The 18,783-nt window shown below is 44.5% G+C and overlaps 1 protein-coding gene across 2 annotated transcripts in view; it reads left to right on the top strand.

The window, feature by feature from the left end:
• AFF2 (AF4/FMR2 family member 2) overlaps nt 1–18,783 on the top strand; it is a 310,627-nt gene that overhangs the window by 214,628 nt on the left and 77,216 nt on the right. For both annotated transcript variants that reach the window (XM_035725812.1, XM_035725811.1), the window contains one exon: nt 5,899–5,936. In XM_035725812.1, the coding sequence (XP_035581705.1) occupies nt 5,899–5,936 (38 nt within the window). The remainder of the gene's footprint in view (nt 1–5,898; nt 5,937–18,783) is intronic.

Here is an 18,783-nt window from a genome sequence, read left to right as displayed (position 1 = left end):
GTGTCCGGGGGAGCGGTAATGAGGATGGAGCGAGCGCCTAGCTGCAAGGAAGAGTGAGGGGGGACATGGCCTGTTGCCCAGGACCGGCTGCAAAATCCACCCCGGCAGCCCGGACTCCTCATCGTCGTCCTCTCTGTGGTGTGAAGACAAGTTTCAGGGGCCCTTGCAGCACCTCCGATCCAGATGCATGTGTCCTAGAGCTTGGCTTTTCCTCCCGCGCCCTTCCACGCCCACAGCAGTGCTCAGACGGCTCAGACGCCACAACTCAGCCCCCACTCGTTTATCTGGTCAGTGTTTATTAAGTGATTATTAGGTGCGAGATGCGGTGCCCTCCACCTGGGATGAATTTCCTCCAAGCTCTGCTGGTCAGAATTCTCTGACTACCCCTTTTATGTCTAGCACAGGCCTACTTCATAGATGCACGGAATGCAGCGAATTAAATTAAGATGGGAGAAGCCCAATACTCTGAGGAGAGAGAACATGTAAGTTCAGGGTTCAAACACCTGACATCTCCACATTTCCTTCTGGGCCCCTATCCAGAGGGGGAAATACAATAGGTGGTGTTTTCCTAAAGATTTCAGGCCCCAGGTATGAAGTCAGAAATTCAGGCATGCATCCAGGTGTTGCAAAATGCTGAGTGACATTTTCTCCTCTTAATCTGCAATCCTGGCTATGCGCGTGTGCTGCCAGCTGAAACTCCAGCCTATAGGAGATAATACAAGCCTCTGGCTGTTTTACTCATTCCAGTGAAATCTATTTAAATGCTGTAATTAAGCAATTCATTTTTATATTGGGGCAAGTGTTCTAAGTATATGTCTCTTTAATTGATTTAACCAATTCTGGAGGTATTGATTTTAGACCATCTGAATACCCTAATGATGAGTTCATTTGTTAATAGAGGAGTTTTCTCTTCTGAACTTCAGTGATCGATACAATTTACCAATACATGTCACTAGGTTAAGGTATGGCTGTGTCTCACGGAACAGCCCTGTGAAAAGTTAAAAAAGGCAAAACATAGAAACTCAAAAGCAATGCAATCGATTGTTCTTCTGTCTCATGTCCATAGTGCCCAATGTCCAGTTATTTAAGATTACCTGAATGATTGACTTCTCACTTTTTTTTTTTTTAATCAAGAAATGTATTGCGGGCGCCTGGGTGGCTCAGTCGTTAAGCGGCTGCCTTCGGCTCAGGTCATGATCCCAGGGTCCTGGGATCGAGCCCCGCATCGGGCTCCCTGCTCCACAGGGGGCCTGCTTCTCCCTCTCTCACTCCCCCTGCTTGTGCTCCCTCTCTCACTGTGTCTCTCCCTGTCAAATAAATAAATAAAATCTTAAAAAAAAAAAAAAGAAATGTATTGTATAGACCCAACTTGGGTGCATCTGCTAGCAGAACACCGGGAAAAAAACATAAGCAGGAAAGGTAAAAGCTATATAGAGCAATGCTAGTAGAATCACATTTTATGCTTGACTGGCAGCATTATTATTGATTAAGGAAAACAAAGCAGCACCTGAATACATAGCCTTGTAAAATGAGTCCACCGCTACAATATGTCTAGGCCCTCCGAGCGCTCACCTTGACAGTCTCAACAAAGAGGAAACATACTGTATTGGGTCTGTTTTCTGCCAATATGGGGGCAGGGGGAAGGTATTATGGTAAGTCTGGATACCACGGTTCAGGGCATGCTTCTTAAAACCCAAAAGGATCCTCTCATTTTTTAATTTTTTTTAAGATTGATTTATTTATTTGAGAGAGAGAAAGAGAGCACGTGAGCAGGGAGAGGGGCAGAGGGAGAGGAAGAGAGAGAAACTTAAGTGGACTCCCCGCTGAGCGTGGAGCTGGACACGGGGCTTGATCCCAGAACCCCGAGATCACGACCTGAGCCGAAATCAAGAGTCAAACGCTTAACTGACTGAGCCACCCAGGCGCCCCAAGAGTCTCTCATTTTCTAAACCAAATGTAGTTTGTTGGATTAGAATAGAACTGGGACAGAATTACCAAAGAATTTTTTTTTAAAGTTAGGTCTGTCCATAGATTATATGTAGCATTTTCTCCCTAAAAGCCCTAAAAACACAGGATGTTACGGCAAACATATAGTATAGTATAGTGTCTGAGTCGCTTGGGCTTCAGTGGAGCCAGAAGATTCTCTGCATAACAGAAAGACAAGGTCCTTCTTATTTTTGGAAAGATAGGTTTAATGAGTGAGCGACTGTGATCATGTCCTTAGCCACATCATCCCTCCTGAGGAAATAGATTTGCTCTTAGCAGGATACCATGAATAGTACAATGCTAGTAATGAGAGAAGAATCAGTTCATAAACACTCCTTGGAATGAGAGAAGTGCCTTCTCCCTGGGCATATAATTTTTCAAGATGCCATATGACCGAGGAGGCTCACCTCAGGGTTTCTCAATCTCAGGGTCAAATGTTAGTGAGAAAGCAAGGTGCCCTCCTCCTGGGGTGAGGTGTGAAAGGGGGGACCACTGATGGAGGAGTCACCTGGAAAGGAGGGAGGCTTCCTAGGCTTGCTTGTGGAGGAGGGGTAGGGGAGAGAGGAAGAGAGGGAGACAGAGAGATTTGAGTGTATGCACCTGCACCAGCCCCCGAGAAGGTTCAGGGCAGAGGCCTGTGTGAAGGCACAGGGGTCTCTCCTGCTGGCCTAGGCGGGTCGGGATCTGAACATATCCAGATCTCCCCCGAGTAAGACTTCCCAGACAGAAACATTCTGTTTAGCCCAGAACTGCTCCTGATATGGAGAGAGGAACAGAGTGGCTCGTGTAATCCTCGTTGGAATAACTGCATGGGTTCAATATGGCAACCGGTCCCCAAGTCAGCAAGCCCATAAACTCTCTGACTGTGCAGACGTGTGCCCTGAAGCCCGAAAGCACGGTCCGCAGGCAATGCATTTACATAGCGCACTATGGTTTCTAGAGCACCGCCGTGGATGTTGGCTCCTCCCACCCACCCTTGATATAGATGGGACAGGAATGATTGTCTTCAGTTTTAAAATGAGGAAACAGGTTCAGAAGTGTCAGCCTCCTTGCTAATGGCCTGATGATAGTAAGCAGCAAAGCTGGGCGCAGAACCCGGGTTTCTGGATTTCCCACTCCTCACTCTTTCCACTGTAGCCTGCAGCCTCTCGCCACACCACAGTGGAATCTATTTTCTAACATTTTAATTTGTCGTATCATCCTTTTTTTATACTAGAGATTCCTTAATGGCAAGATAAGTATCATGTTAGGGAAACGTGGCACAAAATAAGTAGAATATAGGTTTTAAAAAGCATATAGATGTTGCAAATTAAAGCAGCATGAGTGTTAACTATCTAGCCTCCATCTTCCAATCAGTTTAAATTACTTTAATGTATGTTTTTGAACTCAAAATGAGCTGTAATCCCAATATGCAACCCTCTTAATGTGGATGAATTACACGAGATCCTTTCATTTTGATTCCCCTCCTTTTGCACATTTCAGAACATGGGATCGGTGTTTTCATATCCCGTTATCTCAAAAGAGGAATGTTCTCCTTGCATTTTTTTTTTGTAGACTACTTCTTAGACCTTAAAGACATATATAGTTCTCCCACGAATAATTCACTTCACTTTCCTTCGAAGTCTCTGAGTTGAATAATTCTCTATAGAGGGCTGAACACAGTGTCGCATTATAGCGGAAGTGAAGAACACAAACTGCGAGCTCTGTCTCGGGTCTGGCAGAGACTCCCTGTGACCGTTTAGCTTAGAGATGAAAGGTGGTGAGCACACAGGAGGATGACGTGAGCACGTCTTACTAAAGCTGTTGGCACTCTGGAATGATCCCGAGTTAATTTCCAAAGAAAAGAGAACCTCTCAGCAGAGACATTTTCAATCAATAGCCAAGCAGCCCAGAAAACATTCATTTGAATGAAGTTATTTTCCTATGATGGCTGTATGAAAAGACATAGGTTTCAAAGAAACTGACCTTGAACATGATTATGTTCCTCCTGATCAGAGAAAACTAGCTGGGTCTAATTGACAGTCCTGAGGCACAGAGAAGAGAAGACATTTTCAAAAACCGTGTCACTGAGTGAAAGCTAGGGTAAGCAATGCCACTGTGATTTCTCCCTCCCTGTCTTCTGCCAGTGGCATGCTCATGCTACTACATCCGGTGTGCTTTCAAAGGAAACCCCTTGAACACCATGCTTGTGACTTTACGATAAGCTAAGTCTTCAGGAACAGGCTCGTTTGGATTGTAAGGGACAGGGGAAAGTGGGTTCCTGCGATTTCCACAGTGACACGTCTTCCGCCCCTACCATACGCCATTCCAAAGCAGCCAGGACTAGGGGAGAAAGGGTGGTAGAGAAGGAAGGTGCAGGTGTGCACGGGTGGGCAGACTGGGTCCGCCTGTTCCTTCCCTCATCCTTTCCGGGGCCAGCCCTGCTTAGGGACAGACTTTCGTATCCTAACTACCTGTGAGACGTGACTTGGGCCGGCCACACACATATTGCTTGTTTTATTATTTTCACCTGCTGCCTCCCACTCTTGCCTGCTTGCTGTTCCACCTCTTGCCAAAATTCAGCCTCAGGCACAGATGGTGAGAAGATGATTTTTGCCACTGAGAGCCAAAGAAAGTGCCCAAATATTAATGGGTATTTACCTAGCAACAGAACCCGATATTTACTAGAAGAGAAGGACTTGAATTTCCAACGCTAATCTCTAAAATTGAGAAGTGTTTCATTTATTTTTTAAAAAATGGCTCCGGAATGCGTTGAGCTGTTGCCGTACACAGAAGGGTCCGGGGTACTTACTTCCACACCGGTCACCCAGAATGCCAAGTCCGGTGTTAAAAATAGCTGCCGTGGCTTGCCTCCAGGAGTCACAAACATAAAGGTCTCCGAATGGACACTTTTTAAAAGGGTCTGAAGATCCTGGAGATTGCCAAACCACTGCTTCGACACTCTCCATCTTAAATATTATTTCTATAGTCTGCAAAAGTCTAGGAGAGTACAAGTTTGGTTCTGATTACATAATTATGCTACAGAAGTATGAAAAAAATCATCACTAAAACCCTCCAGGTGCTTAAACAGTTTGATAGACTGTAGCCATTCTGCCATCAGCGCCCCCAGCTGTGTTGCTTAGCAACATTTTAATTCCAGAAGAATCGAAGGAGATGCAATCCCTGTGGAGAGGGAAACAGAAATAAGAGGGCTGTTGACAGATGATCTGAGTTGTTTCTTCTAATATACTGTGAAGATCACTAGCTCTTTTCATGAATGATAAATGGACTGTACACAGATCAATGGGTTCAGCAATAAACTGGAACCAGGCTCCATGTCTAAGGCGACACAGGCCGAGAGGCCCAGAGATTTCCTCATTTCGATGATTTGGTGTGTGTTTTCTTAAAGGTTCCACAGGAAGAGATTGATCCGAGCATTCGGTCATCCCTTGGCCTTTTGTGGTGTCCGCTAATAAAAATGATTTTAGAAATGGCTACTTTGGCCTTGCTCTCACCATGCAGGTGCAGCCAGGTGTCAGGAGTCACACAGGGTAAACGGGTCCTCACCACAAATCTAGAAGTCCTAGATGTGCCCATGATCATCCCTCCTCCCCCACCCCCCACGCACCTGCCTCCTCACCCTGTCATAACAACCCAAGCAGGCCCACCCAGGGGCTAAGATCTGAGGGCAAGGCGGAGAGAGAGAGGAATGAATGTCTGTGTCTGAAAGCTGCACTTGGACAGGTAACCATGTGCCCTGGGAGAGGAAAATTGCTCTCTGTGTCTCTAATCTGCTTATCGCAAGCAGCCTGCTTCAGTTAGGTCCTTATGTTTTGGAAGAGCGTTTTATACTGCTTATTGTTTTGATAACTAGTTGTGAAGATTATGCCTGCTAATGTTGTCTAATTGCTTTTTTTTTTCTTCTGTTTACAGGCTGTTGAAAAGGCAAAACCTAAGAATAATCCTGTGAAGTAAGTTATTTTTTTATTTGTTGGAAATTTTAATTTGAATGGACTCCGTGTGTGTGTCGCAAAAGAGACCTTGAATTTTGAGTTCGTCTCTATGACGATCGAAAAACAAAAACAAACAAGGGGGGAAACCACCCAAACACAAAACACAAATCTCCAGTTGAGCGGGGGACTAGCTTTTATTTTGATGTGATTTTTTTCCTGTGGTCCTGATGAGGAAGTGCCCCAAGTTGTGCCCAGTTTACATAAATTAATATGTGCCATCCGTGAAGAGCTGCCAAATACTATTATAATCCTATCCAGTGCATGGTACTTCAAGCCTTTGGGTCTTGCGCATGCTAAAAAGATTATATTTTTAATTGCAAACCTTGGACCTATGACAGAGACTGAAATGGCTGAAAATGTGCCAAGTGATTTCCAGCCACGTGGGGAGGTTTGGCACCTTGGCATCAAGGCCTTGCTACTCTGTTAATGAAAAGCTCATAAAAATATATCTAACCAAAGGTTTTTCTAGGTAACAGAGAGCTATTTCCAAGGCGTTTTATGGGGCACTCTTAAATTATAAACAAGCAGCACAGCACTCTTTTAAATACACTACGTCCTAGACATCCTGTCTCTTCCAGAAGGGAGACTTTCAAATTAAGAAAGGACGTTTGTCTTGTCATTTGGGTTTGTGACCTTGGGGGTTGAAATCTTCTCTGCAGCCTGATTTCTTTTCTGTCTGTGCCCTGAAGGCGGGATTAGAGGGTGGTGCTAATGAGGCCAAGGCCGGGACTGCTGGTCCCTGGGTGGGCCATTAGTGATCTTCTTTCCCCTAGTCCGATTGCACCCTCCCCTCCAGTCCTCCCATGTGCAGATGCGTGTCCCAGGTCACAAGGGATGGGGCAAGGGCTGGAGGAGTGTAAACCCAGACTCCCAGTGGGACAAACATCTCCAAGTTCAAGCCCTCCTGATAGGAAGTAAGTCTCAGGCTCCATCTTGGCATGCCCAAGACAGCCCGTTGGTAGTATACGGGGCTACGTGCAATCAGACTCTAGTGGCCTGAAGTGGGACCAGTTTTCTCTCTGCTCCTTGTGAGGATTCGACCCTACAGATAATTATATTTTTTATGAGTTCTCGTTAATTCACAGTGCAGACTCTATCTAATGTCTAGCACTTTAAGGAATATCGTAAAGAGAAAACAGGAAAACTGGAAGAACCAAATGATTAGTAATAGAATATGGAGCGTTTTACCTTTAAATAGATTTGAAAATCTGCTCCGTAGTAAGCCTCAGTCGCGATCAACTGGTAGATGTTTAGAATTGCCTTCTAACTGAATAAAGGTACCGTTCTCAGTGTGCGTTTGGGTGTCCCGCTGCATGCGGGCTCACCATAGCTACCCCACCTGCCCAGCCACAACCACTGGGCACTTGAAGAAGAAGACCTCTTCAAGACCTCAGCTCAGGGACAGAAATCCCGGAGCATGGCTCGTGAACACTGCCTGAGAGCAGAGCAGAAGCAGAAGCAGGGCTTTTTGAGGTTGTATGTATCGTGGTCCTCTTTCTGTTTCTGATGTCTGACCGGGAATTTCGGTTACACGGGGTGCACTGAGACCCCAAATAAATGTTCTCCTGAATGAATGAACAGGTAAACAAATTGGACACATCCCAGAGAGACTGGTGGCCCCACACCAGAGTGTCAGATCGGAGGGGGGCCCATGTGTTGTAACTGATCAAGTCATCCATTATCCTATCCTTGAGTCATGGCACGTGTAAAGTGCTCCCATGTTGCTCTGCTCTGGCTCATTCTCGCTGCCCTGCCTCGGACCAGGTACCGGCTTGCTCTTGTATGTCAGAATTAACACTTGATTGAGCATACAATGGAAAGTGTGTATAGTCTTGCTGGAAAAGTCGAGGTCTGGAGGCATTTACAACTAAAGCCTGAACACAGATTGGTGCAGATGATCATATGTGTGATTGGATGTCATCCTCTGGTGCAGAGTTTGGCAAACGGTTGGGGAAAAGAAATGAAAAGAATCGTTTGTGACATGTGAAAATTGTATGAAATTCAAATTTCAGTGTCTATAAAAAAAGCTCTATTGGCACACAGCGACACTGATTTGTTTCCATATTATCTATGGCTCCTTTTGTGCCATGGTGGCAGAGATTAGTTGCGACAGAGATTGTACAAACCACAAAATGGAAACTATTTACTATCTGGCCCGTCACAGAAAACCTTTGCCGACCCATGCTCTAGCTGGTCAGGTAGAAAAAGGCACAAAGGTGCACTTTTCCCTGACTGTAAGGGTTAAACTATCACACACACACACACACACACACACACACACACACACACACACACACACACACCCTTGTCCTTTAAAACATTGAGGAAGCATTGGCTGAGCCCTTTTCCTGTGTTCTGGACTTTCTGGGGCCGATGTACCACACAGTTCTCATTCAGAGCAAAGAGACCACTCCAAATTTACTATCTTTGAAGTCATTATGGATATGAGAGCCATTGACAGGGCAACGATGCCTCGGAAACCAGTGAGTACAGAGCCAGAGCCTTACTGCTAGTCTTCCAAGTTGTGTGGATGGATAGCTTGCAAAAGACATAGGCACGTTCTAAAATTCTGTTACTTCCCAGGATCTAACTCAGGCTGAGCAAACTTTCCATTAGTAAAGTTTGTAATAGTTTCCGATAGTAAATGAGTCACAATATCCGTTTAGTTTGCCTGTTCTCCTCTCTAAAGGTTTGCTTCCTCTTCCCTATTTCTTTTTTTTTTAAAGATTTTATTTATTTATTTATTTGAGAGAGAGAGAGAGCATGAGAGGGGGGAGGGTCCGAGGGAGAAGCAGACCCCCCCGCTGAGCAGGGAGCCCGATGTGGGACTCGATCCCGGGACTCCAAGATCGTGACCTGAGCCGAAGGCAGTCGCTCAACCAACTGAGCCACGCGGGCGTCCTCCTCTTCCCTATTTCTCAGCCACTTGTTCAATTTACTTTTAATACCTTCATGGTTGTAAGCCACTTTCATCACCATAGGGAGACTGTGGTACACATTAATTACACTCCATATAAAGGAGAAATTAAATATGTGCTTAGTGAATGTAAGCACATAATGTATCTGGATACACTAATGATTTTACCTTGAAACATTAAATATTACCTCTGAGGGTAAGAATCAAAATTGAATGTTCTTAAGATCAGTGATCAGGACAAGAGATGCTGGTGTATTTCTCAGTCTGTTGGAGCCATGCCGGTATCAAAGCTTGATTAGTATGTTCAAACTGTGGCTCTTTAATGTGTCAGAGAGACTTTCACTTGTATGTTAATGTTCTACAGCAATTATCTTCAAGCTTTCATTGTGACAACAAGGCCTGAGAGATGTACAGATTTCTTCGACCATATGTGACTTATCACATACTTTTTTTTTAAAAACACATTTCTGTTATTAAGACATATGTGGTAGTATACTTCTGCAATGTGAATTGCTTTTGGCTAAAAGCCATGCACTAATAAGTTGAGTTGAATCTAACCGAGGTTGACATCTGTTACCAAAAGAGAGAGAGGGAGGGAGGGAGGGAGGGAGAGAGAGGGAGAGCGAGTGAGCGAGAGCACAGTTGTCAAGCATAACATTCTTCCTTGCTTTTACACTTTAACAACGTTAAACAACGTAGTTGTTGTCTTTCACAAATCAGGATCAGAATCCACTCTGTTTAGGAAATTACAGCTTTATTTAGGAACCAATCCATCTTACAGATACGGTGGTTTCATGATTGAAAATGACAAATAGCCACGAAGATTGTCCTGACCATGGTGTTTGTGCATTATTCATTTGTTCATCCAATGAATATTTATTGAGAAGCTACAGCATTCCGGGAACTGTGATAGAGGCTGAGAGAATTAAAAATAAATCTGACACAGGTCTTACCCTCGAGGAGTTTAGAGTCCAGTACGAGAGATAAAATCAGTTTGTAAAGAACTAAATACAAGATAGAGAGAGATGTTTGTTAAGTAGGAAACAGATAAAGGACGAGGGAAGCTCTAAGGACAGAAAGCGCTTCTAGTTAGCGCTCTTGGAGAAGGGTGGGGGGAACATTTGCACCAGGACTTCAAAGACTGTTGGTTCGAGCCACCGGTGCTGAGGTGGCAGGCAGAGAAAGGTCAGGTTGGAAACCAAGGCTCAGAAATGGTGACTTAGGGACCTCAGGGCTTATCCAGACGAAAGCAATGAGCTTGGTGGAGTCAAATAGCATTGAAGAGCCCTAACTGGTTACTGTGAATTGTCGTCGAGTGCCCTATTATTAAACATAAAGAGTCCAGAGACCTGGGATCTAGTCCTCAATCTAACACTAACCTCTGGTATGAAATGGGAAATGTTCCTTCCTCACTACAGACCTCAGCTACATTATTTGTATGGTGCTTCCAGCTCTTGGAAAAAAGCCGAAGCTTGAAAGCCTGTTGTGTAATTATTTTAGGGATTATTTGATGTTCAAATTTTATATAGATGCATACAAGCACATACATTATAAACATCGCATATATAATAAACGTTTATTCACATACATGCGCACGCGCGCGCGCACACACACACACACACACACACACACACACACACACACACACAATGTCTTTTCCCACCATTTCTGCCTCGTGTACTTGTGAAGTGAGGGCCAAAAAGCCACATCATTAGAGTCTCTTTGAGATACGTTAGATAGAAGATCAGCGTGGCTCCCAGAACATTGGGGTGAGTCATTTAAATGACCCCTTACAACCAAAAGCAATTTTGCAATCGGAGTCTGTATCTCTTGTGATGCTCTTGAAGCTGTGCAGAATATCACTGGAATCACCACGTCTTCTCAGACTGAGAAGCCAGTGGATTCTGTACTGTGTTCTGCCAAACACTAGTCCTGCAGGATCATCTCCTTTAGGAATAAAAGGCTCCAGCACCACAGTTTGGCACGCGCTATCACATCCTTTCCCTGGAGTGCCCGTTTGCCGAGAGGACGGCCTTGCCTGGCACAGTGCTCCATGGAATGCAGAACTGGATGCTCAGGTCCATGGGAAATACAGTGACCACATGGGAGCCTGGTAGTTTGAGAAACCTAGGGCCTCATACCTTACGTCCCATCCCTAACAAGAATATTTGAAATGAGCAGCTGAATTAGAAAGTCAACCGTGGAAAAGAGAGAAATCCCCCAAGTCCAAAGTGACAAAGTATCTCCCGTGTCTCTTTTACGGTTTCACACTCTAAATGATTTTTATGGATTGGGACTATACTGAGGGACAGTCCTCAGTGAGGGGAATGACATTTTAGGGTTAAGTCCCTCGGAGTGAGATCTGTGATGACCACTCATTTCCTGACAGTGAGGCACCCAGCCCCATGTGCTCCCCACGCTGCCAGCGAAAGTCTAAGCCATCTCTAATCAGCTCTGGGCATTTTAAGGGTAGTCAAAGGAAAGACAGCAACATGTTGTCCAGTAGCTATAACTGGATGTGGATAGCACATCTGCATCGCACAAATTTCTGGACATCCCCCTTTTCATTGGTAATCGGAGTGGCGTCGTCTAGGCAGTCCCAGACAAGGCAACCAAGCCCTGGAGAACAGACTGCCCAGAACCCCGAGGTGCCAGATAATTCTCTCCACCTTGGACCCTCTGCCTCTTTCTCGTCACCTCTTAGGGCACACACGTTCACTTTCAAACTTGTGGTTGGTTTTTGAAGTCATATTAGCTAACTTTGTGTAATAGTTTGTTTTCTTAGAGTATGGTATGGCATCAAACGTTTTCAGAAGTAACGAACCAGCAAGTTTGCAGGCACTTGGACAATTAGGCCAGCTGCACTTATGGTAACTTTATATCGATAAGGAAGAGTTTCTTCAAAGCTCCAAGCACGTTGGCTTGTCTCATTAGCATCACTGATCTTTTTAAGAGCATGAGCGCCTTTTCTCATGATGAAATGGAAGTAGCCAGCACCCATTTACTGGTGAAGCGGAGGGACCTCACATCAGCCAGCAAACGTGGGATCAAACCACTTTAAAGGAAGTGAAGCCACTTTTTCATAAAATACTTCTTTATCCAGTACTTCATAAAGTAGTGTCTTACTTTCTAACTCTGTGCTTCTTAGCATGTGCGGCTTAGACAAGAACAGACAACTCTTTCATCCATTCACACGGTCCAACCCATTTTTCAGTACATAGGAGTTACAGCCCACATTTTATGTTAACATTACCACTCAGCAGTCTTCCAGAAGGCTGTTGAAAACTCAGCATCACATAGCTGATCTGCTAGAAATTCAAGCAAGCCTTGCACATGTGTTCTTTCGGCAAACATGAATTGTTCTGGGCTCAGTTGATGGGGACATGGGTAAGGTACAGGGTCCGCCCTGAAGGTCCTCATGCTCTCCTAAGGAAACGGGCCCCCTCATTGCACTACAGAATAGACGGGCTCTGCGAATAATGCAGGGGAAAGCGTGTGCTGCATCCCGTGGGGCACAGACAGAGGAAAGAGCACCTGCTTGGAGCGGGCTCGCCCTCGCTCCGCAGGAGTCCCCAGGTGAATGGTACAGGTGAAGCCATTCAAGAGAGCAAAACGGCACTTGCCAACGGCCTGACAGGAAGAAAGCAGAGACTTTGTTGTGAGCAATGTCTGGTAGGTAGAGGCAGCCAAGGAGAGGGGCCACTTTTTTTCAGTGGAAGATTCAGGTCCCACTTTTGACATTAAGAGGAGAGCAGTACAGCGTAGACGGAATTAATAAAATGCTCGAAAGGATTCTTTTGTTCTAGAAAGGTAAAGGTTAGAGTTAGGGAGGGATTATAAACCACCCTTTTAAAACTGTTTGCAGAGAAATAGACATATCAAATCCTTCCTGATGAGATCTGTCTAATCCTTCTCGGTGGACTTTTATGTAAATCTCAGCTCACATAGGGTTCCTCTGAGTATCCGGCAGTTCCCTTGTGGCTTTATCCACCCTTGATTGTTTCTTACATTTTTAAACATTTTGCTTTCATACGGTTCCTTTCACATTATTCAAACATCTAGTATTTTAGGCATGACACATAACACTATTATTCTAGCTTCATTTTCTGAGTTCATTGCATAGACATAAAAATTCTTTCTGAATGTATTTTTATCAGCCACAGACGTAAGCACAGTAGGGCTATTTTGATTTCTAGGGAAATGAGGCATGCCCCCACGATAACTATGCATGGGGCTTCGAACAGTAAATCAGCCCTCCATCACCCGAAAAATATGTTCATAGTCAAGAGCCTGGGGTCATAAGTTATTACTTAGTTGACTACTAGTTGTGGGAGGGAGAACAGAGAACTACGGAAATGACTCCCTTTGGCCAGGAACTGAAACAGGAAGTAAAGAGTTTCTGCTTTATTAAAGCTTTTGCCGAAGCCAACAGCAGTTGTCTAGAAAGCCAACATTAAAAAAAGAAGGAAAAAAAAAAGGTAAACCATTCTCCCACAGGGAAGTGCTTCCATTTGTAGAATTTACAGCATATGGGGGTAGATTACATGTCATTATAACCCAGTTTTTTATACACACACATGTTTATATACTCTGAGCCTCAATATGCCCTCATGATCCATAGTAATTTAAATCTAAGATGGAATCGGTGGTGATGGGCAGGCAGAGCAGCCATAACTCTAGAAGTTCTGAAATCTTTTCTTCTGTCTCCCTGTCCTCATCACCTGCTAATGTTTGACTGTTTTCCTTCTCCCAAGACCATATTCCCACATGTGCGTTCCACATGGTTGGGGAAAACATTTCAGAAAAGCCTTGTGGCTTTTTGCTTATTTTTTAGCAGCTTCAGGGAGGGTATGATTATATACCTCCATGGAAGCCCAGGGCAGGCAGGGGGCTCCTTCCTACTCCCTGCCTATGCATCGTCAGACCCTTCAGTGTGAGTTGCCAGGAATCTGCTAATAGCACCTCCACTAGACACACCTTATTCATCTCTCTCCCACTCACTAGAGATGTAAATTACTATCCACACTGGCTAAGTGGAAGTTTCACTCGCCTCCCACCCTGATGCAAGAGTTTACTAAGCAAATTAGAGCCGCTCACAAACCTGCTTTAACGATAGGTGCAGGTGTAGACAGTATGCACTGTCTACACGTATGGACGTACACTGCTCAGATATAGATTAAACCCCACCTATTTCCAAAAATGGTTTTGACGTGATTGAAACAAGATCGTAGGGGAGGATGTTTAAAGGAAACACGGAGACCCTGCTATTTCCTAGCACTATAGAAACATCCGTTTACATATATGAAGCAACTAGAAAAATGCTATGTGTTTTTAAATCCACCCCAATGAGGGCCCCCCTACGGTGGCGGAAGGACACTGTTGTGCAAAGCCTTGAGAGATCAACGTTGAGAGATCACGTTGAGAGATCAACGTGCAGAATGCCGTCACACGCATGTGAGCTTCTTCCACTGGTGCTTAGCGATGGGTGCTAAATCTTTGAATGTGGCTTTAACTTTGCAAAACTCATCCAAGATGGTGACGCAGAGCCATGGGTGTTGAAAAAGTGGTCAGTCAAGGAAATGAACCATGGCTATTGGTTCAAAACAATCGTGATTTTCTCTTGTGGATAATGAATGCCTCCAAGAGGAATTTTATTTTTTATTTTTTATTTTTTTAAGATTTTATTTATTTATTTGACAGAGAGAGAGAGAGAGAGAGAGCGAGAGCAGGAACACAAGCAGGGGGAGTGGGAGAGGGAGAAGCAGGCCTCCCGCCGAGCAGGGAGCCCGATGTGGGACTCGATCCCAGGACCCTGGGATCATGACCTGAGCCAAAGGCAGATGCTTAACGACTGAGCCACCCAGGCGCCCTCCAAGAGGAATTTTCAAGGCTTTGTTGCAAAGAACGACAGCACTGGACAACCACCCCATGCAAAATAGCAACTCCTCCCACATGTACCCTCAGCATCCCCTCTAGCCTTCTTTTTCTTTTCCACTTTAGCAATTATCATACTGTATCTGTCTATCAGATCCATCTCTCTAGCTGTCATCTCTCTCTGTTTTCGAGGGTCACTTCCCATAAGAATGTGAAGTCCATATGAGCGAGAACTTCGTATTCACTACTGTAACCCTAGCACCTCAAACAGTACCTGGCATAGAGTACTAACTGAATAAGGTACCGTTCTCAGTGTGCGTTTGGGTGTCCCGCTGCATGCGGGCTCACCATAGCTACCCCACCTGCCCAGCCACAACCACTGGGCGCTTGAAGAAGAAGACCTCTTCAAGACCTCAGCTCAGGGACAGAAATCCCGGAGCATGGCTCGTGAACACTGCCTGAGAGCAGAGCAGAAGCAGAAGCAGGGCTTTTTGAAGTTGTATGTATCGTGGTCCTCTTTCTGTTTCTGATGTCTGACCGGGAATTTCGGTTACACGGGGTGCACTGAGACCCCAAATACATGTTCTCCTGAATGAATGAACAGGTAAACAAATTGGACACATCCCAGAGAGACTGGGATAGCTCAATATTTGTCTAATGGTAGGCATCGGGGGCCGGGGCAGGGAGCTCTGAAGTTCAGCCATCTGAGTTCAGTATGAGTTTAGTCTTAGAGCAGGCCTGATTTTGCACTGCCCTTTGGACAATTACTGAACTCCTTATTAGCCCTCACACGAGTTACTAACTTTTCCTGGAAAGGAACCAAGCTTTCTTTTAAAATATTCTGTATTCCATATTGGTTTAACTCTGAGGCATTTTAAAGTTCAGTTTACGCTCTTTATAGCACTAGAATTTTACTGCACAGATAATGGATGATTCCTTCCTCTGGTCTATACCCACCTTCCTACTCAGGGTATCTTCCCACTCTTGCTTTTGAAGGTAGGGCACAGGGGTAAAGATGTCGGCCTTCCTATGGGTTGGGGTTATGCACGGGCGACTGCATTAGATGTCATTAAGCATTTTCAAGAATGACAGAAGGCACATTTTTGTCACTATGGGACAAGAAAACAGAAAGGTTATTAAACTAACAGCTGACAACACGTGCTATTTCCTATTTTTGGAAGGCCATCCTGATGCTCAGAAATTAGCAGGATGGGACATACAGCAGCCAGTGCCAAAACACCTGCACTTGCCCTCTTCCTCAGAGCTGGGAGCCTGAGAAGCCCCTGATCTCCCCTTCCCACCATGCTCCACCCATCTCCCCTTCCTCCTTCCCACCATGCTTCACTGGCACAGCGTGAAGAAGCTTTTGGTAACTTTCCCCACGGACCGATCATCCCAGGAGTTGGTTGGCTCCGCTGGTCCTTCAGCCAGGCTTGACACACAGATTAACAGACATTTCAAGCCACGAGAGTGTAGGCAGTAACTCTGAGAAGGGGTAAAAGTAAACAAGCTTTCCTTCGTTTCATGTTAATTTCATGAATATGTAAGTACTGTCATTACGTTCTTTGGTCACATCTCAGTGATGGCATTGAAACAGTTTCCCTCACTTTATATCGATATGTATGAAAGAAACCAAAAACACAAGACCAGGTTTTAGGAAATAACACCGCTACAAGGTAAATTTTGCCTCATACGGCATTTCCTAGAATTGAATTGCCTGATCTCCTTCCTCTGGGATTGCTCTTGTGCTTGCAATAATCGAGGCCGATTTTATTGGAAAATCACCTCTGGAGGAGACTTTCTACGGGACAGAATTTTCTGGTGCCAGGGGCACGCACTGTTCCGGTTCCCAATCTTTCCATTCCTCCAGGCAGCACGTTCAGTAGCAATCCTTCAGGCCGGGTAGAATAACTGGACATAGGGAAATTGACTTTGAATTGTGTTGGGGACTTACTGGCTAACAGGTCAGTAATCAAGTTGTAGCTTTTAACATGCTTATGAAACGTTTTATTAGTCGTGGCCGGACTCCCTGTAGTTTTTACTTCAGATGCTTACCAGAAAACCATTTTGTGTAATGATTTAAGTCCTCAAAGATCCTGGGTGGACGACAGGGCAGAACTATGGACAGAGGAGGGTGGTACTGTGTATTGAAGCTGTCATGCTACCTTTGTAGGCATGGTGCATCTATCAGTCATTTCCCACTTGTTGACTTTGTTAACTGTAAAAGGAATCCAGAGTTATCTTGATGGCACAGTGCAGCACAACTAACCAGAAGACCCCAATTCAGAAATGTACCCCAGCTCTCGAACTCCTCCCCCAAGTGGAAATTGAGAATAGTATAGATGGAATACATTGAGCCTCTAGGACAGAAGAAAGGAAGGAGGAAACTGATAGAGAAGCCGCACATTGGGGGACTCTGGTACCCTGGAGTGACATGACTCTGAAGGCTGGAGGAAAGGTCCTTGAAAGCGGATTTGATTCATGAAGGCAGAAGAGTTGGGTGGGGGAAGCCAGAAAGAATCGTTTAATGCACAAGAGAGGGAAACAGAGCAGAGGGGATGCTCATCCCCTGAGAGGCAGTAGTCCTCTGGTTTCTTGGGCAAAACCTAAGTAGGCAGGAGAGAGACGATTCCCCCTGTTGTGCTCCTGTTAAAAGTCTCAGTGCTTAGGCCACTCATCAGAGCACAAGAAAACTTGATCAGAGATGATGTGCCTAATGCCTACCACCGAGTTCGAAATCATTCAGGCACTGAGAGTAAAAGCCAAACGGCTGGTCTGTGCTGACTGGTTGGCACCCTTCTTTTATGAGTTTCGTGCCCAGATTAGTACTATTATTTACTTTAACCAAGAGAGGGAAAGTAAAACGATTCCCATGATCCAACAGGCACACAAAGCTTTTTAAGTACTGATGTCAGCGGCGTCTAGCTTAGTACTTGGGTTTCCAGCAATCAAGAAGGAACCCTGTGCAATATTACAGGAGCTCAGTTCCCCAGTGCACATAACAGAGATGATTAGATATATTGAGTTCTTTGTGTCATTCAAAGAAAGCAGAATCTCATACATGTTGGTGTGAGCTTCCCCTCACTTCATTTCAATTTTCAATAACCAGTGTCATCACATGTAACAGTTTCCTTGTAATGAAACCTCATGTCGAATTGGATTTGTCTTTCAGGTGAAAGTATATTGTGAAACCTTCTGAAATCTGATTTTTAAAATAATTTTTACTGCTGCAAAAAATCATAAATATACCTCAGATTCCCCCAAACAAGAATAATGCAGCCAATGAACGATAAAAACAAAATCTCCATGTTTGAAAAAAAAAATAAAGTTGTATTTCTGCTTTTGATATTTGACAGGCCTGGGGAAAGAAGTGCTCTGGTTAATCAAACTGATTTGGTTAACAGAACTATCAAATGTAGGGAGAATGATTTTTGAGGAATTAGGAGAGAGTGAATACGCTTGACAAGAAACAATGCCAGGTATAATCTAATCCTTCTTCCATGACTCAGCCACCAGCGATTCACTAACCGGAGCAAAGCACCTAGAAGTTCTGAGTAACCAAGATTCCTGTGCAAATAGCACGATGAGAACCATTCATAGTGTTCTCTTATTAAAAAAAAAAAAAAAAAAAAAAAACAGATAAAAGACCATAGTGTTCTCTTATAAAAAAAAAAAAAAAAAAACAGATAACAAAGGTGTGGCGAAAAGGGAACCCTTGTGTGCTGTTGTTGGGAGTGTACATCAGTGTGACCACTATGAAAAACAGTACGGAGTCCCCCCCAAAAGTTAAAAATGGAACTACCGTATGATCCAGCAATCCCACTTCTAGGAATATATGTGAAGGAAGTGAAATCACCATCTCAAAGACATAGCTGTACCCCCGTGTTCATTGCAGCATTATTCACGAGAGCCAAGGCATGGGAACAGCCAAGATGAGTAAAGAAAATGTGATATAAGATGGAATATTATTCAGCCACAAAAAAAACAGAAGGAATTTCTGCCGTTTGCGACAAC

This window comes from Zalophus californianus, chromosome X (assembly GCF_009762305.2).
Source record: "Zalophus californianus isolate mZalCal1 chromosome X, mZalCal1.pri.v2, whole genome shotgun sequence".
In the NCBI taxonomy this organism is placed as follows: domain Eukaryota; kingdom Metazoa; phylum Chordata; class Mammalia; order Carnivora; family Otariidae; genus Zalophus; species Zalophus californianus.
The sequence above is the reverse complement of the archived record's forward strand: the minus strand, read 5'-3'. Positions and strand labels throughout refer to the sequence as shown.